Consider the following 25675-nt stretch of genomic DNA (forward strand, 5'->3'; position numbering starts at 1 on the left):
TAACTAGTATGTAAAAATTCTCAAAAATATTGTACTACAACTCAAAAGAAAATTAAGCTGTGCATACAGAACCCATTCCTTTCAAATGTGCAATAGCTAATAAAAACCCTAAGAACGTAAGGAGCACCAATAAAAGATATTAAACTTTACATCTAAAAGGCGACTGTAGATCTTACTTTGTAGGTTATACTTCACTACAGAAATAAGAAACACGAAGCATAATTCTATTTAGTCTAATTTCAAGCCCTATTACAAAATGTAATAAATACATAGTTCACTGTAATGTTATTTAATTGGCACCGTCCCAAGAAAGCAGTTATTGTTCTACCCTTACTAATGTCACATGATTAATGTCATGTTTCAGTCAGCTGACTGTATGGTTCCATATTAATAAACACAAATCACACTAATTTTTAAAAATGCTTGACTTTCAGCAGTACTTTTTTTTTTCTTTTAGCTAAAGAGTAAATCATATAATCCTGGAAGGAACCTCACAAATTATTTCCTTCCCAATCCTTTCTAAAGTACCATATTGAGTCAAACCTTGCAAGACTACAGAGCAAGATGACATGCCTGTTCCGTCCTGATCTCTAACTGGCTACTGCCTCAATGGGACCGACTTCAACGGAACCAGTGACTAACGGTACAATTTCCACTACTGGAACACAAAATTCTATGTGGGCTGTGCGTTCCAACGTAAACCAGACAGGAAGAAAATGTCCACTTATCTACATACACTGGGAGAATCTGTGGCAGAAGTCACATAATACAGACTGTAAAATTAAAGAAATGTCACTACATTCATAACAATACCTCCTTAAGTGAAATACGAGCTAATAAAACGGTTTCTCGTATCACTTTGGTTTCTATAAAGACCTACCAAGGACCTACCAAACTTTCGGACAGCATTTGGCTGCCTTAGCCGAGACGAACTGTTTCTCTAATCCTACATTTCAAAAAAACAAAAACAAAACAAAACAAAAACAAAATATCAAAACCAAAAAGGCCTTCACATAGTTTAAAAGTAACATCAAACCAACAATGAGAAATAAAGGTAAAAAAATATCCAAACTCACCTTTATTTCCTTGCCCTTTAGGTCTCTGTGTAGCAAGATGAAAGATGTGGTAATAAGGAAAAATTAAAAAAAAAAAAAAAAAGGAAGAGAGGAAAAGCGTGTTAATCAGAGACGTTATCCGAGACAAGTTATTTTAAACAATCCGCGTAGGAGTGAAACCCACCACATCCTCCATCGCCACCGACCGCCCACCCATGCCGGGGCTTAGCCCTCCGACCCGCCACTCGGAAGCCGTCTCCCAGCGCTCGCCCGGGGTCAGCCCCACTTCTGCCGCCCTCAGGACGCGTCCGAAGGCCCCGGAGCGCAGTCCTGCCTCCACCCTCCGCGGCCCCCGCGGCCGCCCGCCTGGACCGCAGGCTCCGCGGCCCGGGCGCACGCCCCGGCTCGGGCGGCGGGACCGCAACCAGTCGTGCCCGGGGCACCGTTACGAGCCCGGCGGCGGCGGCGACGGGGAGGAGCCGGAGCCCCACGCGAGGGTGGAGCTCCGGGGCTCGGGCCTTCGCTGAGCCTGCGGCCTCTGCTCCCTCACCTGATCCACGCTAGTGGCTGACATTCTTCACCGCAACCCGAGAGCTGCTGCTGCTACCGCCGCCGCCGCCGCCGCCGCCGCCTGGGCCTCTCCCCGTGCACTCACAGCAGTTGGCTGCCGCCCTCGGCCGAGAGACTCTTCCAGCCGCCGCCGCTCGCTAAGAAGCCAGAAAGAGGGCCTCGCGCTCGGGAGTCGGTGGAAGGCGCCCGTCTCTTCCGCTTGCACACTCTCCTCCCCTCTCTCTCTCTCTCTCTCCGCTTCTCGGGTCCACAATGGCGGACAGGCTCCCTAGTCTCACTTCCGCTCTGAGCCTCCCTGACCTTCCGCTCTCCACTCTGACGTCCGCGCTCACCTCGCTCTTCCTCCCCCACCCTCCCGCCACAGGCCTTGGCTCCGCCTCCGCACCCTCACGTGATCTGAGACGGGCCCGCGCGGCCGACCCCTCGGCGCATGCGCCGCGTACGGAGCGCGGTTGTGCGGCTGCGAGCGTCGGCTTTCTGGGACGACTCGGTGCCTTTCTTCTGTCGCGCTCGGAGGTTGTAGGGCGCGCGTCGGGAGGCGGCGGCAGCAGCGGGGAGCTGGGCAGGAGCCGGAGTCTTTTTTCATTCGGGGCGGGAAGTGGGCGTGGGCGGCAGACGGGCGCTGCCCGGGATTGTAGAGCCCGGCCGGCGGCGCCCTCCCGGCGGCGGAGTGAACGTTGGTGGATAGGAACGCCGTGGCCGCCCCTAGGTGATCGAGCCGGGGCGGCCAGGCCTCCACCGCGGCCGCCCGAGGCCGTCCAAGGCCACGTGGGCGGCGGGATGAGTCGGAGGCCCTCGGTACGGAGTTGCTGGGCGAACCGCGAGCCAGCACGTGCAGCGAAAGTGGCTGGGTTGAGGCTCTGGGCGCCGACACTTAAAAGCACATAGGAGGTGCCCCGGCAAGTGTTTGTTCTCTCCAAACCCCAGGAGCATGGTAGGAATAACTCACATTAACCGTCACCTCTGAAGTCAGACTTTACCCTCCCCTGACGTGGATTTTGATGAATGAATAAAGTTACCTTGGGAAAGGTAAGCACAGTTGCAGGACGTTTTTTCAGTCTTAAAAGGACAGAAGTTTAAAGGTTCAAGAGAAACTGGTAAAGTTACTTTTCTGCAAATTGGCAAAACCATAGGAGCTGATTTACAACATTTTGAATGGTTGGTTGAAACAATGTCTTTGCAATAAAGGCAAATATTTAGACTCAATGTAAAGAAATTACTTAAATGGCCAAATCCTTACTTTACTTAAAAGCCATCGGATAAGTGATAGTTTATAAAATATAAAATTGCTAAGTTATAGGATTGACTTTGTGTTTAACAATGCAACAATATTTTAGAAGCAATGAAGAGAAGTGAATCTTATCTCGAGAGTCCAGTGTTTCATATACATCACCAAGAGGCATTTTGCAGGTCTGCTTAGCTCCCCAGTCTCTCCCATTTTGCCACAAGTCCCAAGTGGGACTCTGCCTGATTCTCAGCTCAGGCTGAATGCTTTTGCAATTTCCCAAGACTGCCCTGCTCCACCCTACCCCACCCTTCCAATTGCTGCTCTTAATCTCTCCAGTCTGTCCATCCTCCCTCCTTACAGACCTTAGCCTGAAAGAGTTTGCTACTACAGTACCTGTTATGAGTGGGGAAACAAACGGAGGGTATACAAGAGGAAACATGTGAAATCTTACAGGCTTTGCCTTCCAACCTTAATTATCTTAGTTAAAAAGCATGGCTTTGGGATCCAAACCAATCTGAGTTTGAATTACAGCTGGGCTAGATACATTAGTTGTATAACCTTGGGAAAGTCACTGAACCTTTCTAAGCCTTAGTTTCCCCATGAGTAAAATAAGGTCAGATATGGATAATTCCTGGCAGAGCTTAAGCCCTCAAGCAGTGGCTATACGGGGCTAATTTCTGGTTCCTTTGCTAAAGAATTCCCAGAATGGTGGTAATAGCTTACATTTATTCATCACTACATGTCAGGCACTGTAATAATCATTAAAATCCTCAGTGCATCGTTGGGCATTAAGTGCTGTTGACAAAAACTGACACACAATGAGGTTAAGAAAAGTGCCTGAAATAACACAGCTGATCACTGTGAGAGCCAGGATTGGAACACAGGCAGTTTGGCTCCAGAGCTTGTACTGTAGCCACCATATAATGCTGCCTAATGACATGTTCTCGTGAGTTTCTGTTCTCTTTCTGTTCCCCAACAAACTCCTTCCTTCCATATTATCCTAACTAGCCCAGAGGTCTGAAGTTGCAGAATGCAGCACTACCTACCATGAGATGTGGCCCATTTAATATTAAATATGTTTTAAGTACCTGTGGGAACTATCTCAGATCCTCCCCACTGCCTCCAAAGTGTGCAGACTCTAGCTGTAGAGTCTAGATTCTAGACAGTGCTTCACTCTTGCACAGGGCCGCAGGCATCTCAGCCTCCTAGTGAATACCCGCTCTGGTCACAGCTTGGAAAGGAGAGGGCAGGCTGGAGTTCAGCCCCCTTTCACTCCTCAGCCACCTTGCTGCCTTTATCCAGTGAGCTTCCACTCTGCACAGGGGCAATCGTGGGCCCTGCACTTCTGCATGACTCTTTGTATCCGTTCCAGTTAGGTTCAGCTGCAGGTGATAGCAAGTCCAAGATAACGGGAACTTAAGACAGGTCAGTTTTTCTTTCATACAAAAGAGGTTTGGAGGGGCTTCCCTGGTGGCGCAGTGGTTAAGAATCCGCCTGCCAATGCAGGGGACATGGGTTCAATCCCTGGTCTGGGAAGATCCCACATGCCACGGAGCGACTAAGCTTGTGTGCCACAACTACTGAGCCTGCGCTCTAGAGCCCACGAGCCACAACTACTGATCCCGCGTGCTGCAACTACCGAAGCCCGCACGCCTAGAGCCCATGCTCCACAACAAGAGAAGCCACTGCAATGAGAAGCCTGCGCACCGCAACAAAGTGTAGCCCCCGCTCACCACAACTAGAGAAACCCTGCGTGCAGCAACGAAGACCCAACGCAGCCAAAAATAAATAAAATAAATAAATTTAAAAAAAAATTGGTCTGGAGGTAGTCAGTCCAGGGCTTGGGCTGCTGTCACAGAGTCAGGTATTGGGCTTCTTACGGCCTGTTTTGCCACCATCCTCGTGATAACACTTCCACCTGGGGTCCAAGATGACTGTTCAACTTCCAGCCATCATAGTCATTCCTACCAGCAGAAAGCAAGGTGAAGAAAGGCACCTTTCTCCCCTTTAAGGACATTTTGTAGAAATTGCACTTCTGCCTGTCTCCTAACTAGGGCACAGTCTTACGAAAATACCAACTTAAGGAAACTTGGAGGATATATTTTGATGTATTCTGGTTGGCCATGTGCTCAGTTAAAAATCAAAGTTTACTATTAAGGAAGAAGGTGACAGTGGATAGTGAGAGACAAATTATAATAAACTGTGTGCATAGTAATTACCCAGATTCACTTCCTTACCTAGCAGCATTTAAACTTCTCTTTGATTTTTTGCCAATATTTAAGACAATTTCTAAGGCTTTTTGTTATCATTAAGTAACATAGTATAAGTGAACCAAGCATGGAAAATTCAGTGTGAGGGTTGATTGATGCATTTTTAGAAGGAAGGAATCCTTAAATATCATGCTTAAGGTAAATCTAAGAGCTGAGCAGAACAGTGAATAAACCCCTCCTCCCACCAAAAAGAAAAGTAAACCTGCTTTGAAAGAGAAAAGTCAACAACTTTTTTTCATTCTTGTGTATACTACAGAGAAATTTACAATGACAGGAAGAAACAGAAAACATCAAGTAGCCCTAAGGTTTCCGTAAACCGGTGTTTTCCAGAGCGTTTCCCTAGTAACAGCATCTCTGGGGAACTTAATACAAATGCAAATACTCAGGACCCACTGCATTTACCAAATCAGAAACTGGGTGGGGAACTTCTTTATTTTGAAATCATTGTAGATTAACAGAAATGTTGCAAAGATAGTACAGAGAATTCCTTTGTATCCTTCACCCAGCTTTCCCTAACGTTCACAAATTACTTAACCAGGTATATTTAGCAAAACTAGGAAATCGACATTGTTGCAGTACTATTACCTACAGACTATCGGGATTTCCAGTTTTTTCACTAACGTTCTTTTTCTTTGTCTCCCCCAGTTTTTGAGTTTCTTCGTCTTTTCTTGTCTCATGGCCTTGACACTTTTGAAGAGTACTGGGCAGATATTTTTAGAACGAACCTCAAATTGAGTTTTTCTGATGTTTCCTTCCTCACAACTAGGTGGGGCTCGTGGATTTAGGGGAACAATACCAAAGGTGAGATGCCTTTCTTATCACATCATAACAGGGGGCATGTGACATCGATATGACTTACCACCGATCATGTTAATCTTGGTCATTTGGTTAAAGGGATGTCTGCCAGGTTTTCCACTTTCCATATTATAGTCTTGGGAGGTGAGTCAGGAAATCCAGCCCACACGCAAGGAGAAGGGGATTAAAGCTCCACCTCCTGGAGTATTTAGAATTCTTGTGCAGGGAAGGTTTGTCCTTTCTTCCATATTTATTTATATCACTATGGACTCATGGATATTTATTCTTTGGGTTATAATCCAGTACTGTCGTAATTTATTTAGTTGCTCAGATTGTTCCAAGCTTTGGCCACTGGGAGATCAGATTGATTTTTGCCATACCCCTGTTCTTTTTTTTTTTCCCCCAAGCACTTCACTTTGGAGCACAACAACTATTTGATTCATTCTAATGTTTACTACAGGGACATTTACAATGACAAGGAAAAGGCAACAGAAAACATCAAGTAGCCCTAAGGTCTCCCTAAAGCATCTCAAAGTATGGTCCTGGGATAACAGCATCATTGCTACCTGGGAGTTTGTTAGAAATGCAAATTCCGCAGGGCTCCACCCCATAGTTACAAAATCAGAAACTCTGGGCTTGGGTCCCAACAAGCTATATTTTATCAAGCTCAACAGGTGATTCTGAGGCACACTAAAGTTTTAGAACCACTGCACCTAAGTTTCCCCAAAGATCCAGGTCAAAAACCTACTCAAAGAACCCATAAATTCTGTTACTAGCCTTGGTGAAAGAGTTTCTGAAAAACTTCTGGTTATTTGCATTAAAAATAAAGCAGACAAGGTATGGACAGATATTTCACCAAAGAGGATATACAGATGGCAAATGAGCATGTGCAAAGATGTTCGATGTCTTTTGCCATTAGAGAAACGCAAATTAAAATCACAGTGACGCATCACTACACACCTATCAGAATGACTAAAATGAAGTGACAGAATGCTTGCAAGGTTGTAGAGAAACTGCATCACCCTTACACCACCGGTGGGACTCATGGAAAACAGTTTGTTTCCTATAAAAGTAAGTACGCAACCACCAATGATAGTTGGATTCTTGAGCACTTACCCCAAAGAAATGAAAACTTGTGGTTGGCTACGTAATGGCTTTGCCGTGAGGCCCACATCCTAATCCGTAGAATTTGTGAGTATGGTACCTTATATGGCAAAAGGATCTTTGCAGTTGTGATTAAGTTAACGATCTTGACATGGAGAGATTATTTTGGATGGTTCAAGTGGGCCCAATATAATCAGAAGGGCCTTTATAAGAGGGAGGCAGAAGGGCCAAAGTCAGAAGATCTTGTGATGTTTTAAGCAACACTTGGTATGCCGCCATGAGCCAAGAAACGCCAGCCAACTCTGGAAAGAAAAGGCAGGGATCATATTCGCCCCTAGAATTTCCAGAAGGAACTCAGACTTTTTTTTTTTTTTTTTTGGCCATACCCCATGGCATGAGGAACTTCCTTGACCAGGGATCAAACCCTTGTCATTGGAAGCATTGGAAGCTCCAAGTCTTAACCACTAGACCACCAGGGAAGCCTGGAACTCAGGCTTCTGATCTCCACAACAGCACGATAGTAAATTTGAGGTTTTTAAATTAGGTGTGTGGTAATATATTACAGCCACAATAGGAAAGTAATGCACTTTTGTGGCACAAAAACCTGTACGCACATTTTTATAGCAGCTTTATTCATAATAGCCCAAAACTGGAAACAACCTAGGTGTCCTTCAGTGGGTGAATGGTTAAACATTCTGTGCTATGTCCACACCTGTAATACTAGTCAGTAATAAAAGGGAAGGAACTGCTGACGGACGAAACAACTTGAGTCTCACACTGAGTGAAAAAAGCCAGTCCTGAAACTTTACATACTATGTGATTCCATTTATATAACATTCTTGAAATGACAAAATTATAGAGGAAGGACAGATTAGTGGTTCCCAGGGGGTTAAGGAAGATTTGGGGGCAAAAGAGAAGTGGGTATCGTTGTAAAAAGGCAACGGGAGGGATCCTCCTGGTGATGGAAAGTTCTATCCTGACTGTATGGACATCGTTCTCCTGGTTGTGACATTGCTCTATAGCTCTGCAAGATGTTCCCATTGTGGGGTAGAGAGTATACTGTGTCTTCTGGATGATTTCTTACAGCGTATGTGAGTGTACAATTATCTCAAGATAAAAATGAAGCAGACAGGAAAAAATGACATGCCTCTTATTAAATGAGATGATGTACAAAGGATTATTACATTTTATTTTTGAAGACTGAAGATATGGAAAACTGGCTTAATGTTAAATGAAAAGGGAGGAGCTAATCAATATGGTTCCAATCTTTCTGTTTATGTGTAAAAAGACTGAGAAGAAATCAATCAAAATGTTAACTCTATCAATTTATGTGGTCAGTTCCTTCTTTGTAACTTCGTTTTCCAGATTTTTTACTCTTACAGTTTTAAAGAGTTAACAAGAATTTACCTATAAGATAGTTATGGATGAAATGATATATGTCTGGGATTTGTGTCCAGATAATCCAGCTAGAGAGAGAGGAGGAGGAAACGACACTGGCTGTTGTTGAGTCTGGGTCCTAGGTACCTGGGGGTCCGTTTACTATTCTCCCTCTTTTAGTTTTCTGTAATAAAATTTTAAAAGAAGAGTTACCTTATTTTTGTTGTTGTTGTTCATTAAAAACAAGCAAATGTACAGTCGGTTCTCATTATTCTTGGTAGTTAGGTTCTATAAAGTCTCGGGGAAACTGAATTAGCAAACAATGAGCCGTTGCTCCCAGGGAATCACAGGGTTAGGTTCCTGCAAGCCTCTGATCATGACATTTTTGTCAGCCAATCAGAACATAACCTTGTTTTATTTTTATTTATTTATTAAAAATATATTTATTTATTTTTGGCTGCGTTGGGTCTTCGTTGCTGCGCGCGGGCTTTCTCTGGTTGCGGCGAGCAGGGGCTACTCTTCCTTGCGGTGCGCGGGCTTCTCATTGCGGAGGCTTCTCTTGCTGTGGAGCACGGGCTCTAGGCGCGCAGGCTCAGTAGTTGTGGCTCGCGGGCTCTAGAGCACAGGCTCAGTAGTTGCAGTGCACAGGCTTAGTTGCTCCGCGGCATGTGGGATCTTCCCGGACCAGGGCTCGAACCCGTGTCCCCTGCATTGGCAGGAGGATTCTTAACCACTGTGACACCAGGGAAGTCCCTAACCTTGTTTTATTTATGTTTCATATATACTGTTGATTCATTAACATTGAACTCAGGGCCAACAGCACTGAACTCATGCCTGAACAGAGTTATCTTATGTGCGTATTTTCTCCTTAGGGCACATCACAGCCTTCTTGCACTTAGGGACACTAGATAGCATTGAGCGCTACAGGTGGGGGCCATTTTAAACAGCAACAAAAAGCACAAAAATGTGATAATCAGCACTTAATAGACTACAAAAATGATGTATGTATACAGTATGTGAGCTGAAACAAGAAGAGAGTGTGTAGCCGTGTCAGACCTCAGCGGGGAGCGTGTGCTTCCCTTAGCAAATCAGATTCCCCCAATCTGCCCATGTGTATGTCCACCATCTCAAAACTGCTGGAATATTGATCTGAGGGTTACAAATAAATTTTTTTTTATTTTATTTTATTTATTTATTTATACAGCAGGTTCTTATTAGTCATCCATTTTATACACATCAGTGTATACATGTCAATCCCAATCGCCCGATTGATCCCACCACCTCCAACCCCCGCCGCTTTCCCCCCACAGATACATTTTAAGTAGGCATATCTACAAATACAGAATTCAGGCATAATAAGCATCAACAAGTTAAAGTGACAAGTATAATGATTGACGCAATATAAGTGATAATTAAGTGTTCCTTTCTCTTTTTGTAGGTACAGACGAAGATGCTGAATTATTCAATAAAATTTGATATGAGTACTGTGGTTCTCATGTAAGTGAGTTACGTTAGTGAGTTAAATACATTAGAAAGCAATGTGCAGATGAAACAAATGTCATCTGTAGTTGGTTATAAGTGGTGGTGGGGTTATAGAAAGTTGGACATAACCTCCCAGCCCATGAGAAAATTAGATTTAACTTAAACGTTTGAAAATTACAACATTTTGGGGAGTTCCCTGGTGGTCTAGTGGTTAGGATTCGGCCCTTTCACTGCCGTGGTCTGGGTTCAATCCCTTGTCAGGGAACTGAGATCCCACAAGCCATGAAGTGCGGCCAAAATAAATAAAGTTACAACATTTTTGTCAATACTAAACCCACCACAAGCTGGAAGACTCACTACATGCTATCAAATGAGATTTGTGCTTCCCTGAATTTCACAAATGCATCAAGTAAAATACTTTAAAAGGAAAACTATTCACTCTAACGTGAAAATGTTGAAGAATTCCAGTTTTATTCTGGTTTTTCCAAAGTGATTTTTTTAATCAGGAGCTTCAAATGGAAAATATTGATGTTTCTGATAAATCTAGCATAATGAAATTAGATTTAGGTTGTAAAAGAATACGAAAAGACAATGCTTGTAAATGTCATTCAAAAGTCAGAAAAATCACTGGATCTTTAAAATGCTAAATATGTTCATTAGATCTTGTTTACTAAAACTAAGTGTGTAAAGCTGAAACTTTACACTAAAAGACCTCTTTTTTGGTAAATATATTGTTTCCCATTAATCAACAAATACTGAATGCCTTCTGTAATTGATGCACTTTCTGAGGCATTTTGGGGGGATGCAAATCAGACATTGCCCTTATCCTCTAAAGAACTTTCCTAGTTTTGAAGATAAAACCTGCCCTTATCACCTCAGTTGGATAGTGGTTTACAATTTTCAGGAATGGTTTACATCTGTTGTTAAATAAGCACGTCTCAATCCTCTGAGGCAGGACAGTTAGGATGTAATCCATTCATAAGAGAAGAAAGTTAGACTTAGGTTGTAACAGTACGTAATGATAGAGCTGGAATTAGAACATAGACCTTTCAGGTGGTTAGGCCAGTCTTCTAATCAAGTTATAGGCAATTTTTTTAGGAAGGTCTCTGCTTTTTCCAAAAGAGTAAAATTCATGTGCCAAGTGCCATAGGAGTTTTACGAGATCAACAGAGGTTGCAGAGTGGATGGCGTTTACACGGGCAGTGAAGAAAAGTCTAGGTAGCGGGAAAGCAGTGAGCAGAGCGTGGAAGCCAGAACTCGGCGGTGGCATCAGGTGATGGGGGAGGAGGGGCGAGAATCCTGGATGTGCTGGCTTGTGAAGAAGGGCTGACTCCCAGGCCACCTTAGGACTCTGATGGAAAACTCCACTTACTCTCACCCTCTCCCTTCCCCACTCCCAATAGTGCAACGGGACTAGACCAGAGAGTGCTGTCCCAGGGTCCCTGGATCATGGCTGGTGAGAGATGAGTTACCGCGGGCTTCAGCCCAGTGTGGACGTGGAAATAAGTAACTGCCCTCCCCACCAACTCCAAACCCGAGGGAGTGCTCTTCTCTATTGTAGATGTGGTGGCCACTGTCTCAGGCGGCAGGCGGGACAGTCCTTAGGGAAGAAGAGGATCAGGTGCCTCAGATGCAGGATGTGGAGGCCAGAGGGCCAGTGCAGAAACCAGCTCTTTCTGCCACTGCAAGCGTGGCCCTCCGTCGGTAAAGGGCGCGGTGATACGTGGGTGATGGCAGTGGTCCACACACGTGAATAGAGAATTACAGACTCGATGGCTGCAGAGGGGATGGTTTCCTTAAGTACCCACAGCACAGGCAGTTGGGGTCACAGTTCCTAATTCCGTAGGGGGTGCTCAGTATTGTGAGCCCTACTGTTCTTACAGGCAGGGCGCACTTGTTGGAACCGTCATTTCATTTGTGCAGGATTCTCTGCGTACAATGCCCTGTTTGTTTGGGCCGCTGTAACAAAGTACCACAGACTGGTAGCCTATACACGTGTACAGGAGCGAAATGTATTTCTCACAGTTCTGGAGGCTGGAAGTGCTGGCACAGTTGCATTCCAGCCAGGGCCCTCTTTCTGGTGCATGGCCTGCAGCTTCGCCGTGTCTCCACGTGGCAATAGGGGCAGGGATCTATGTGGGGTCTCTTTTATCAGAACACTAGTCTCCTCTCAAAGGCCCACACTTCCTAATACCACCACATCAGGCATTAGGAATTCAACATACGAACTTTGGGGGGACCCAAACATTCAGACCACAGCATGCCCTTCACCTGTTAACATTTTTCTATTCTTCAAGGCCCTACAGTTACTTTTCCCCATAACATCTCCAGTCCCACCCGTCAAGATTAATTGTCCCCTCCTCCAACCCCCAGAGTACTTTTTAAACAATAAATTATCATTATCAGCCTGACTCATAAGTACAATTAATTGAGTGCCCATTACCTGGCTGATGTGTGCTGGGTCATTTACATGTGTTATATAACTTAGCCCTCACTGCAGTATATCTCCATGTGGCACATGAGACAGCTGGCAGTGGAAATATTAAGTCACTTGCTTAAAGTAATTGGCTAATCATATATTGGTTTGTAAGATGCCAATAAACACCGTCACGCTGGTTAATAATGGTGCAACAAGAACTCGGGTGACGAGGACTCTGGAATAGAGACTGCCCAGGAAGGCTTCCTAAGGTCAGCTAGGCATATACAAGTAGTTAAGAGGGCAGGCTCCGGAGGAGGCCCCCCTGAGTGTGCATCTCGGCTTTTGCATTTACTAGCTCTGTGGCCTGTGGCTAACTCCTCACTGGCTCTGTGCTTTGGTGTTGTGCTTGCCTCTTAGGGTTCTTGGAAAAATTAAATGAGAGATAATTCTGTGCAGTGCTTGGCACTGTCCCTGGCAGATAGTAAACATTCAATAAACATTAGCAGTTATCATTATCATCATCATCATTATTATTAAATGTTAAAAGGTACCAAGATGTGTGGCAAGAGCTCCAGAATTTTACTAAGAACATCTGGATTCATGTCCCAAGTCTGTCTCTTTAGAAAGGCTGTCTTAAACAAGTATTTAACATTCTCCATTCTAATTTCTTAATTTTCAAAATGAGAAAAATATATTAGGGTTCTTTTGAGAGCTAAGTGAGAAATCACACCCAAGAATACTTGGTGAAACTATCAAGTGCTTCACAAATATGTTGTATCAATAGTATTTATTATGAGCTAATCTTTAAATATTTTGCAGCATTTTATACACTGCTTGCACACTGAGGTTTAAAAACGTTACTAAATCCAAATGTATGTGGCTAATGATGAAAAATATGAGATATTTACTAGTATCTTTGTTCTTCTCACTTTATGAGATGTTGATGACCAGTTGTTAGTTCACTGTATACAAAATAGTGTCTCTGCTGTTTAAAGTACTTAGAACATTCTTATTGTAGGTTGAATTATGTCCCCTGAAAGATAAGTCCTAACTGCTAGTACCTCAGAATGTGACCTTACTTGGAAGTAGGGCCATTGTAGATATAATTAGTTAGGATGAGGTAGGAGTAGAGCGGGCCCACAATCCAATACAATTGGTGTCTCTTATAAGAGGAGACCTGGAGAGAAGGCCCCGTGCGTGATGCAGGGGGCAGAGGCAGAAGTGATGCAGCTTCAACCCAAGGCCTGGTAAGGATTGCCAGAAGACCACCAGAAACTAGGGAGAGGCAGGAGGGATTCTCCCTTATGGGTTTCAGAAGGAGCACAGCCCCACGGACACCTTGTTTTTGGACTTCCAGCCTCCAGAACTGTGAGACAAAAGAATTCTGTTGTTTTAAGCCGCCCAGATTGTGGTACTTTGTTACAGCAGGCCTAGGAAGCCAATATAATACCTTATGAATCTCTTTCAAGAATGTTCGATAATCTTAATTTTAAAAAAATAAGAGAGTTATTTTGGAGAATTAAAGAACCATAAAGTGGAAAAGAATAAAATACTATCTTAGACCAATACTATTCATGAGTCCAAAAATCTATGAGAGGCAACGAAAAATACTAAGAACACATGGGTTTTTCAGTCATATGTGCCTGGCTTCAAATTCTTGCCAAGCTACCTAATAGCTGTGTGAACTTTAGTTAAAACGTGCTCAGTTTCCTCATTTAAAAAATGGAATCATCGGGCTTCCCTGGTGGCGCAGTGGTTGAGAGTCCGCCTGCCGATGCAGGGGACACGGGTTCGTGCCCCGGTCCGGGAGGATCCTACATGCCGGGGAGCGGCTGGGCACGTGAGCCATGGCCGCTGAGCCTGCGCGTCCAGAGCCTGTGCTCCGCAACGGGAGAGGCCACAACAGTGAGAGGCCCGCATACCGCAAAAAAAAAAAAAAAAAAAGGAATCATCATGCCTATGTCCCAGGGTTGTTGAGAAGCGTTTTTCCAGCACCTGGGACCAAGCAGGGACTCTGGCACATGGTAATTCTGAGTAGATGCCAGGGGATGTTCTGTCCAACAGCCTGGTGATTGTAATTTACCACAATCTCAGATTAAGAATATGTAAATAATCCCTACATTCCCCTTTAGTAACTCATCACAAATATTCCATTCAGGAGTCAGATTTTTACTTGGGAATATGAAGCAGAACACTAACACTGATTTTACAGTGTCTGTCAGTATTCATCCAAGCCTCTCTCCTCTTTCTCAACATTTCCTTTTTTTTCTTTTTCAAGTAAAAGGAATTTAATCACATCTTCATTTGTAATTAAAAAACTGGAAACAGCTTACACATCTGATAGAAGCAGGTCATTTATATTGTACAATATGCAACTTATTTGAACAATAATATGGGACTATATGACATGGTATTGTGATATGTATATGTGTATATATTTACACATTCACATGAATATATGTAACAAATACACATATATTTAGGGTACAACTAGAACACATACAGCCTAAAATAGCAGAGGCCTTTATTTGAACAATTAAAAACAACTGTGTTTTCATTTGAGAGAAGCCATTGTAGGGGTAAAGAAGCAGAATTCAAGAAGTACTTCAAGAAGGCTTTAACATCTGGAATCAGATGTCATGATTTCAGAAAGGTTAATACTCCCAAGTAGACCCTTGTTATAAATTGTCCAGTCTCAACATTTCCTTTTGTCTTCTTGGTCGTTTATCCATTTTAAAGCAGCACCTAGGCACTTCTGTTTGTACTCAGGGAAGGAATGTAGCTATGGGGCGGGGGTGGGGGTGGGGGCGTGCTGGCCTTTGAGTTTTAAGGATAAAAACTAATGGATTAATAGACAAAAGGCTGAGGAGGGAGCATCAAAATGATTACAGCTTCCCCTCCTTCTTCCACAGTCTCTCGACAGCCTCAAACAAGAATCGCCAAGGCTCAGAGGAGTCCTGAGTGTCCAAATGAGAGGAGCCTGGGAGGGTCCCAGAGAAGAGCACTCTCCCTGCCGAGTGAAGAGATAGCGCATCCCAGGTAGGGTGGAGGTCCCAGAGCCAGCAGCTCCAAGCTTCAGCTCTGGGGGAGACCCCTGGGCGTTAGCGGGACCCAGAGGGAGCGGCTGCCTGGAGCACCAAGCAGCGGAATGAGTCCCACTCATCCTTGGGAATGAGACCCAAGGACGGAGGCAGAGAAGAGCAATCCTAACTCAAAGGAGTCGTGGGATAGGAAAAAGACAGTCTCCAGGGCAACCTGCTTGGCCTAATCCAAAAGGTCCAGGTGGGGAATTGATATCTCAAGTGATCGAGGGTCCAGATGACATGGAAATGAGCTTCATCTCAATATCTTGGCTTTATGCAAATATTAGGGGAAAAGAGGGGAAGATACTGAATTGACCAAGACAAAATTTTTGCCAGCCTGGTAAAACGATGCCTTGGAATAGAAGTTGAATTGTAGTAATTCTACAATTTCTATGTGTACATTTCATGCACATATGAGTTTGTAGATGGAGATCCTGGCCTAATATACCTGATTTATCAGTTTGAACTATAAAGCTCAATTTAATCCAATCAATGTTTATTGAGTGCCTGCCATGTGGCAGGCAGTGTTCTAGCCCACATGATGTTTACTGTCCAGTTGGGGTGGTGGGTACTAAAAAGTAATTGCAAGTCAAATAAATGTTACCAAAAGGGAAGTTCGTGGAATCACATAGCAGAAGAATTTAGACTATATAGCGGTATGGTAAATGCCTCCTTGAGAAAATTACGCTTAAGCTGAAACATGAGAAATTAGAAGGAATACGCCCAAGGTGAAATGTGATCAGGAGAAGAGTGGTAGGTGGGAAAAAGGGAGAAGCAGTTTCAGAACTGTGAGTGACAGGCGGCACGGTTGGGGCATAGAGGGCAGAGGGAAGGATATTAGTGCTTCAGCTCAAAAAAGTTCTTAGATTTTTAGGATATTATTTCTTTGCTAGGTAAGTTGGCTGGAAAATCAGATAATGCAGCATATTTAGGTCTAAAACCAGGGGGAAAGTCTAGCCATTATTTAAAGTAGCATTCTATCATAATGCCCCAAATTCACTTGAAATGACTGATAGTTCTAGAGTAAAAATATTTTCACTCCTACACCCTATGCCTATTTCTAGACATTATCTGTAGTTTCATAACTGTGTCCAGATGAGGGTTCTCTTAAGGTCGTAAAGACTGTATGCTCTTGTAACTATGTCACTATCTTCCCAACATGTTATGGTGTTTACAAGTGTAAATGAAGTCAGAACTTTATACCACTTCCATTGGAACTCAGTACATTTCACATGTTCTTTTGATCAGAATCTGATCATTTATTTCACTTCTGGGTTGGCAGTCTCCAACAACACATTTCTTGTGTTACATCTGTGTGGGCTGGAAATTTACAACTTAAAATGCATTCTTGCATTAAACTACTATCATGAACGGTGGCTTCAACGAGGATATGCATCCTGTAGTATTGCTGAATTAATTTATTCTGCATTTGACTTTTGATTCGGCCCACTTGTGGTTACCTTACAAAGCATCCACCCCCTTCTTTTTGTTTCTTTTATTTCTATCCTTTTTTCCTCTGCAGTGCACACAATGTCAGTCTACCAAGCCCTATCTACATTACCTTCTGAATGTCCCTTTCCCACAATTCCCGTGCTGCTCCCTGGTTCAGGCTCTTAGCCTTTCTCACTTTGACTAATGCCTCCAAATTGCCTGCATGCTCTCTCCCATCAACAACCCTCCATCCTGCTGCCAAAGTTTTCCATCTTGTTGCCAATCTTTCCTCCTTAAAACCCATCACTGTTTCCCTTCACCCAAAGCAGCTGTCTCCAAATCTCAGTGAACTCGTACCCTTAACCGGAAAAACAATGAGGAGCATGCAAACCCAATACGGCCAAATTTATTTTTTATAACATGTGTTTATTATATTAATATTAGGTCTAATATAAATTGCATCACAAGAAGAACAATTTTAAATATAAACTGAACTGCAAATACATAAAAGTTACAGTTTTTCCTATACTCCCTTGAACTCCCACAGACTCACATATACTGTACCTTTGAGCTACAGTGTATCGCTTAGAATTCTCTCACCTACCACAGTCACTCTTTTTTTTTTTTTTTTTTTTTGGTGGTGCAGCATCGGCATTTTAGTTCCCCCACCAGGGATTGAACCCGTGCCCCTGCAATGGAAACGGGGAGTCCTAACCACTGAACCGCCAGGGAATTCCCATAGTCACTCTTGACTGTATCTTTGCACAGGTTGTTGCTTCTGCTTGGAAATTCTTTTACACTCCCACTCCCCCCAGCCGTTCTTTGCCTAATTCATACCCATGGTTCAGGACTCATTTGCTTGACTATCTTCGAGGATACCTTCCTGGATCCTCTCAGACAGGATCAGATACCTTTCTCTGTGTTCCCATAGCAACGTGAGCATCCTTTATGTAGGCTGTGTCCCTTACTAGTCATTAAGCTCCTTGAGGATAAGGATCGGGGATTTCATCTTCATGTTATCATTGCCTAGCACAGGACTCAGTACATAGAGCAACGTTACTATTCAGCTGAAAATAGTTTGTCAACGGTAGTTTGGTGGAAAGCAAGCTGGATGACATGTCGTTTTGGTCATGGTGGGGAGCTTGTAATGTTTTTTGCATCTTTAAGAATTGTTGCCCATTTTCCTTCCCCCCGCCCCAGGAACAGGATTGTACTTTTTTATACTAATTTATTTTCATCTAATTTTAACTGCTCTCCACCATTAGTCATTTCAAAAATTTGGTACAACCTAAATGTTTAAAAATAGGTAAATTGCAAAGAGTACGCATGATATTAGATTGTAGAAAAAATACATACGCTGTATGTAAAAGAATCTTGGAGGATATATTCTAAGGTATTCATAAACATTTTAGTACAAAAATAGGTTTGTATTATTAAAACACTTCCTGCTCTTTACAGAAAATCAGAAACCACAAATAAAGAAACAAATTAAGAAACAGTCAAAATGTCACTGTCCTAGAGACAGCTGTTAGGTGGGAGAGGATGGGGGGAGGGGAGACATATATGAGTCGATTAGGGACGGATTAGGAAACGGGTCGTCTTGATTGGACTTTTGGAGGGAAGCACAGAAAATCCAATTAATTTGGTGGGAATACAAGGGATCGCTTGAAATAAATGAGGAATTCTTTTGAAGTAGCTAAACCTATCTTCCTACCTCAGATTAAAGTGCAGTTTATTCATTTAATTTTGCTAGCCCCAAATCTGGACAAATTAAGTATATGTTTATTTCCAGATTTATCCTCTTCTCCTCTGTTGCAGCCAAATTATGGTCCTCATGCTTCCCCTAAACTTGTCCCTAATGTCCTCTTGACTTTGCAAGTTATGCTATGCACAAGTTATTATTATAATGAAAGCCACCAATCATTGTCTATTGAAGTATGTCCACCTTTCAGAGCTCACCTGAGCTGCTTTCTCCTCCGTGAAGTCTTCTCTTCCCAGCCCACCCTTACCACTCAACTGCAAGGAATCGCTTCCCTTTGAATCTCTGTAGAGCCCTTTTTTGGTTGATGGCCTCTATATTCTGGTTATGGAAAGGGAACAGAGCAGAGAACATGCCGCGGAGCGGCTAGGCCCGTGGTGTCCAAGATTGCTTTTTTTCTTTTTTTTTTCGGTACGTGGGCCTCTCACTGTTGTGGCCTCTCCCGTTGCGGAGCACAGGCTCTGGACGCGCAGGCTCAGAGGCCATGGCTCACGGGCCCAGCCGCTCCGCGGCATGTGGGATCTTCCCGGACCGGGGCACGAACCCGTGTCCTCAGCATCGGCAGGTGGACTCTCAACCACTGCGCCACCAGGGAAGCCCCAAGATTGCTTTTTGGTGGAGGGAAAATACCCACACATAGAATTGGTGACCAGAATTATTATATAGATAAATATTTAATAGCTTGATGTAACCAAAGAAGCGTTAAATGAAACCAGTACAAATATATAAACTCTATTTTAAAATATAAATATATATACAGACATAGAAAAAATGTTAAAATGATATACATTCTTGAATGGTGGAATTATGAATGACCCTTATCCTAGTACTTTTTCTTAGTTTTGTAATATACATAAAATGAGTATGTCGAATTTATAACTAGAAAAATTGGATTTTTAGTTATAAATATAAAGCTGCTTCTTATTTTTAAAGAGAGCATATCAGTCTCCCAGATAACTTTAGGATGTGCAATTTGTGTTGAGCTTACTTTTAATGAATCCTGGGTCACTTTACATTTTTCCTCGTTTCCCAGACTGTAGAAAAACCAATTGATTTCTTCTAAAGTTCCACTAGGTGGTGCTACGGTGGAATTAATCATGGCTTTTTTTTTTTTTTTTTCCTTTTCTTTAATCCACTAGTTCTCAAACTTTAGATCCTGTTTTGGAATTCCAGGCACTATTCATTTCCCCCAGTCAATCTCTTCATGGTGCCATTACCAATTAACAAAAACAGATCACCTCACTGCACCTCTAGTGCTGATTTAATGTGATATTAAGGAGGTGACATCTATTAAATATGATAGAAAATCCATTGATTTATGCTGAATGATAATATAAGCAATGGTCTGTTGTAAACATTAAACAGACATATATCCAACCTTGATAACCATGAGTCCTTGGAGATAAATGGAGGTATCTGTACCATGTTTTGTGAACCACTAATTTACAATACAGTACGTTAAGAAATTTGGATTGTTAATTTTCCAATTACCAGTCATTCTCAAGTTTCGGATCTTGAGCTACAGGAATCCAAAATAATGGCACACTGACGATTAAATGCATGCTATTGTGTATGGCATTTAGACAGTCCGTGCAGAGGTCAGAAGTGTTCTGGCCCAGAGGTCCTTTATTGATGAGGCTCAGTAAATTTCTCCTTTTGCTGCACATTTGTCCCCCAGCGATCTTTCTGGCTCATGGCTTCAGACATCACAAAATTTTCTCATTCTAATAATATATGCTCTTTAGCTTTTTCTCCTGGTAATTTTGTCAATAAATGTCATGAGTTGTAATACTGTGCCATTAGAAAGATTTAGCAAAAATATGTCACAATTCATTACTTATAAATAAATAAATTTATGTAGTAAAAAGAAAAACCCCAATTTTTTTTTCCTGTATAGGGAAAAACCCAGTTCTTCCCTACTGTGTGTTCCTCTCCTGTGTGTCTCCTTTCCCACTCTCATCAAACACTTCACACCTGACACTTCTGGTCACGAAATGTGGGTCTTTTCCCCAATAACAAAGAGCAAGTCTTTGGGATGCCAGCTGGGTGTCCTACGATTTAACTAAATTCTGATCCTATCGACCTGGAGGTAGGTCAGATCCCACAGGTTAAGGGCTCAATCCCATAAGACTCCCCTCAACACACACTCACAGTCACACACTTCAGATGGCAGTCACAAGCCCAGGTTATCACCCGTGCTCCTGACCAAACTGGATATAAATCAGACGTCCGTTCAGCCCCCTCGTCAGCTTCCATTAATTTGCTAGAGCAGCTCACAGAACTCAGGGAAACACTTACTTACATTTACCATTTTATTAGAGGATATGATAAATGATACAGACGAAGAGATAGACAGGGTGAGGTCTGGGAGGGTCCCAAGCCGAGGAGCTTCTATCTTCATGGAGTTGGGGTGCATCACCCTCCCGGTGTGGATGTGTTCCTCCACCTGGAAGCTCTCCGAAGCCCCTCCCATTGGGATTTTATGGAGGCTTCCTCACATAGGCATGGTCAATTATCAACTCCATTTCCAGCCCTCTCCCCTCTCTGGAGGATGATGGATGGGGCTGAAATTCCGAACTTCTCACCGGGAGCCCACTCAGACTCACCTCCACAGAGCAAAAGGTGTTTCTAGTGCCCTTATCAGTTAGGAAGTTTCAAACATTTTAGGAGTTTTGCGCCAGGGATGGGGTCAAAGACAAATATTAGAACAATAGGTGCTCCTAGTATTCTTATCACTTAAGAAATTACAAGGGTTTGGGGAGCTCTGTGCCAGGAACCCGGGACAGAGACATACATATATTTTTTTCTATAATCTAACACATAGTGTCTATAAAAGGTTGATGTGGTAAAACTAAATAATGACCTCCAAACGTCCACATCCTAATCCCTGGAATCTGTGAATGTTATTTTATATGGCAAAAGGGACTTTGCAGTTGTGATTAAATTAAGGATCTTGAGACGCGGAGAATATCCTGGATTTTCTAGGTGGGCTTGATGTAATTACAAGTCCTTATAAGAGGGACACAGGAGGAGTCAATGGCAGGGGAGAAGGCCACGTGACTATGGAAGCAGAGATTGGAGTGATGTGCTTTGAAGATGAAGGAAGGGGCCACAAGCCAAAGAATACAGGCTAGAAGCCGAAAAATGCAAGGAAGTGAATTCTCTTTTAAGAACCTCCAAAATAATGCAGCTCTGCAAACACTCTGACTTTAGCTCAGTAGAACTGATTTTGGACTTCTGGCCTCCAGAAATGTAAGAAAATAAATTTGCATTGTTTTAGGCCATTAAGTTTGTGGCAGTTTGTTATAACGGTGATAGGAAATTAAAATACTGATACTTGTATATCTGATTCTTGCTCAGTTACCTACCCCTATTAATATAGCATTGTTGCATCTATTTTGAAATCCTAACCTGCCTATATTATTGTAATATAAACATTGTAATACATTGCAAAAATACGTGCTACTTCTCATGGATTTATTAACTAGTTCAATTTTTCTGGAAGAAGGTTTAGCAACATGGATCAAGATATTTTTAAATGTTCATACCCTTTGACCCAATAATGCTAGATATCTGAGAAAATAACCATAATTACATAGATTTTATACAAGAGTGGGCATTGTAAGAATATAACCAATATTAGAGGAGATATTAATAAAAGAGAAAAAACAAACAAAATAAATACCCTGCTTTCAGTAATGAATAAAATAGTGTGGCAGAAGGTTGACAAGAAGTAGAAGACTTGAATATATTATAGCTCAAATAGACATCAATAAAACACTCCACCCAACAACAGCAGAATATACATTCTTCTCAAGTACACATGGAATATTCTCCTGGATAGACCACATGTTAGTCCACAAAACAGGTATCAATAAATTAAGAATATTGAAATCATAGCAAGTAACTTCTCTAACCATAATGGAACCAAAATAGAAATCAATAACAAAGAGAAAACTGAAAATTTTACAAATCTGTAGCAATTAAACAACACACTCCTAAACAACCAATGGGTCAAAGGAGAAACCATGAAAGGAATTAGAAAATACTTCGAGATGAATGAAAACTAAAACACAACATTCCAAAATGTATGGAATGCCTTGAAAGCAGTGTTCAGAGGGAAATTTAGAGCTATAAATGCTTACATTAAGAAAAGCACAGGACTGAGCAACCCTAGTGACAGGAGCTGAAGAAGCAGCGCAGGTTGTCCCGTTTCCCCTCCCCCTTCCCTTCTCCGGGTGACTTCCTGGGTCCCCTACACTCCACAGTCCCGGTCCCGCCATGTCCCAGAAACAAGAGGACGAGAACCCTGCGGAGGAGGCTGGCGAGGAGAAGCAGGACACACAGGAGAAAGAAGGTATGCTCCCTGAGAGAGCCGAGGAGGCAAAGCTGAAGGCCAAATATCCAAGCCTAGGACAAAAGCCTGGAGGCTCCGACTTCCTCATGAAGAGACTCCAGAAAGGGCAAAAGTACTTTGACTCAGGAGACTACAACATGGCCAAAGCCAAGATGAAGAATAAGCAGCTGCCAAGTGCAGGACCAGACAAGAACCTGGTGACTGGTGACCACATCCCCACCCCACAGGATCTGCCCCAGAGAAAGTCCTCACTCGTCACCAGCAAGCTTGCGGGGTAACCGGGGCCCCCTTCTGCTCCCCTTCCTCACCCACTGGACTTTTGTATATCATAGGCAGGGATGGAATGGGCACCTAGTTATATCTTCTCAGCTTGCTAGCCAGAAATGACTGTGATTCTCCTGGGGGCTGCTGAGAAGGTAATGTGGGCTGAAGAGAGGCTCTGAGTTCATTTCTTTGGATAAGTTGAGATTTCCACACCCTCATGTAGCCCAGGTAGGGGCTCAGAAATAGGAGACTAGGATTGGATAATGCTGCAAACTCTTTTTCTTTTGTACAAAAAACTGGGGAGATGTGACTTCTACTTTTGGAAGAGAATATCCCAAAATTGGTTAGGCTAGGCCTTGGGAATAATATGACAGGTTTAACATCCCAAGGCTAACCTGACATGGTTGGGAAAGATAGATTGAATGGGATCTGTTTTCTGTGCTTTAAATGTTTTGTCCCTTGGGCTGCTACTGCTTCATGTTTCCATTATGGCAGGTGTAGAGAAGCCTCAAAAGGAAAAACTGATTTGCTTGCCTAAAACTATAATGCCCACTTAACCTCCTTTACTCAGTCAGTGTCTTTTACAGTTTGCCCTGGTTCTTAAATAATGTAAAGATTGGAGGATATAATTCACATAAAATGGGCACCTTCTCTCTCTCTTCCAGCATGTTGCTTTTTGAAAGTATCGTGGGATAGTGGAAAGAACACTGGGTTAAGAGTCAAGGTATCTGGGTTCTAGTCCCACTCAGTCTAGGCAGAATTGACATGTAACCTTGGTCAAGGCATTTAACCTCTCTGGATTTCTATTTCCGCCTCTGTAAAACAGTTGAATATAGATAAGATTGATTCTGATTCTAAAATCCTGAAAAAAACTGCTGTTCATTGTAAAGCCAAAAGTGAGGAAGGCCCATAGGTGAGCCTACAGAGGGGAACTATTTGAAGACTACACAGGGAGAGAAGTTGAGGTTTGGGGGTTATAAATTCAGGCAAGAGGGCCTCATAAGTATCATGGTCTTGAGGGTCAAGAAAAAAAATTCTAAGAAGCTAGCCATGAAAGCTCTTGCCTCTGCCCTCACCTGCTTTCCTACAATCTGGGCCCTTGCTGCTGAAAAGCTGCTCTGGCAGCCAAGCTGTGGGCCTAAAGAAACATGCTCAGTCATGCACATTTGCAGTCCCATATTTCAGATGTTATCAGCTGCCAGGTGTATTGTTAGGGAGACAAGAAGAAAAGGGATGAACTGAGCGAGCCTCCAGGGCTTAGTGCTACTGCAGGGCTGGAGCAGCAGGTTCTCAGGAGATGAATCACCTTGGAGGAAGCTGGGGAAGGTGGCTAGGGAGAAGGAGCACTGAGAAATCTCTGCCTTCCTAGAGCCCAGTAACCCAGCTCCCGTGCTCTGAGAAGTAGCAATGCTGATCGTGAACCAGGTGGGGGAAAGGGGCTGCAGGTGGCCAGCATCATCAGTCTAGTTATCACTGGCTTGGCCTGAATGTTACTGAATGCAGCCTGCTAGTTATCACAGAGAGAGCAGGGTGCGAACTAGCCGTTCAGGAGGGGAAGATTCTATAATCCTCTCTTGCCCTCTCAGCTCACCAGTTCTGATGTACCACACATCTGGCCTGATGAGGACGACTGATGAACTTGCTAATGCACGTGGGGGGGCGGTTAGGGTGTGTGTCTACTTCTTTCCTGACCAGCCATTCACTTTTCAGGCCATCATTCAGATTGGATAGGAAAAAGTTGCTGAGGAGGGAATGGAGAGAGCAGGATCCTGTGATTCCTTGGCCCCCAAACTCCTTGGCTGTCACTTGTAATTGTATATAATTTTTGTGTTTCTTGCTCCATTTCCTCATGCTGTCTTCCTTAGTCTAAAGTCCATGTGGGAAGGGGAAAATGCTGAACATCCTTGTATAGTTTCCTCAACTGTCCCAGACATGTTGTACATAGATATGTCATGTTATTATATATATAAATATATATATAATTTTGTACGTTTTCTTCACCTCCGATCTTCTCAAATTTTGTATTTTCTGTCTGAGCTGCTTTCTCTGTCGGTCAGTATGACTCCTCAAGACTGAGGCCACAGTGAGTCTGGTTTTTAGGAAGGAATAGAAGAAATAGGGAAATCAGAAAAACTGTTGGTCTCTCTCTCCACCTGGTCATCTTCAAGGCTAAGAAAACAAAGAAGCAAGCTACGTTCTGTATATGCCACCTGTTTCCACAGCGTGAAGTACATAGCTTCCATGGCAAAGAAGGGTCATTTCAAAATCCAAATCCAAATTGCTTTGATTAAACCTAGATTATTAAGTCCACTCAGAAAAAAAAAAAAAAAAAAAAAAAAAGAAAAGCACAAAGATCTAAAATCAATAATCTAACTTTCCACCATAAGGAACTGTCATTCTAAGGAACTGCTGTTCTAGGAAAAAAAACCCCAGCAAACTAAACTCAAAGGTAGCAGAAGGAAGGAAATTATAAAGATTAGA

General features: G+C 43.0%; 2 protein-coding genes and 1 pseudogene across 14 annotated transcripts in view; 2 read left to right on the plus strand and 1 right to left on the minus strand.

Annotated features, from left to right (window-relative positions):
- YTHDF3 (YTH N6-methyladenosine RNA binding protein F3) overlaps positions 1-1981 on the minus strand; it is a 44295-nt gene extending 42314 nt beyond the window's left edge. For 2 of the 11 annotated variants that reach the window (XM_067712224.1, XM_067712230.1), the window contains exons 1-3: positions 1711-1981; positions 1077-1101; positions 892-946 (exon numbers count right to left, since the gene is read on the minus strand). Coding sequence is in view for 1 of the 11 variants with exons in the window: in XM_067712225.1 (XP_067568326.1) it covers positions 1077-1101; positions 1606-1629 (49 nt within the window). In the remaining 10 variants the exon portion in view is untranslated. Of the gene's footprint in view, positions 1-880; positions 947-1076; positions 1102-1605 lie in introns of all 11 variants that reach the window. The other 9 variants (XM_067712220.1, XM_067712227.1, XM_067712221.1 and 6 more) reach the window with 7 other exon arrangements.
- A 57-nt stretch (positions 1982-2038) lies between these two features.
- TTPA (alpha tocopherol transfer protein) overlaps positions 2039-25675 on the plus strand; it is a 63514-nt gene continuing 39877 nt past the window's right edge. The window contains exons 1-3 of one of the 3 annotated variants that reach the window (XM_067712232.1): positions 2039-2654; positions 5769-5924; positions 9838-9896. In XM_067712232.1, coding sequence (XP_067568333.1) covers positions 5868-5924; positions 9838-9896 — 116 coding nt within the window. In that variant the 5' untranslated portion in view covers positions 2039-2654; positions 5769-5867. Of the gene's footprint in view, positions 2655-5768; positions 5925-9837; positions 9897-15212; positions 15340-25675 lie in introns of those variants that run through there. The other 2 variants (XM_067712234.1, XM_067712235.1) reach the window with 2 other exon arrangements.
- On the plus strand, positions 22740-25194 carry LOC137210392 (alpha-endosulfine pseudogene; annotated as a pseudogene).

This window comes from Pseudorca crassidens, chromosome 17 (genome assembly GCF_039906515.1).
Source record: "Pseudorca crassidens isolate mPseCra1 chromosome 17, mPseCra1.hap1, whole genome shotgun sequence".
NCBI lineage: Eukaryota > Metazoa > Chordata > Mammalia > Artiodactyla > Delphinidae > Pseudorca > Pseudorca crassidens.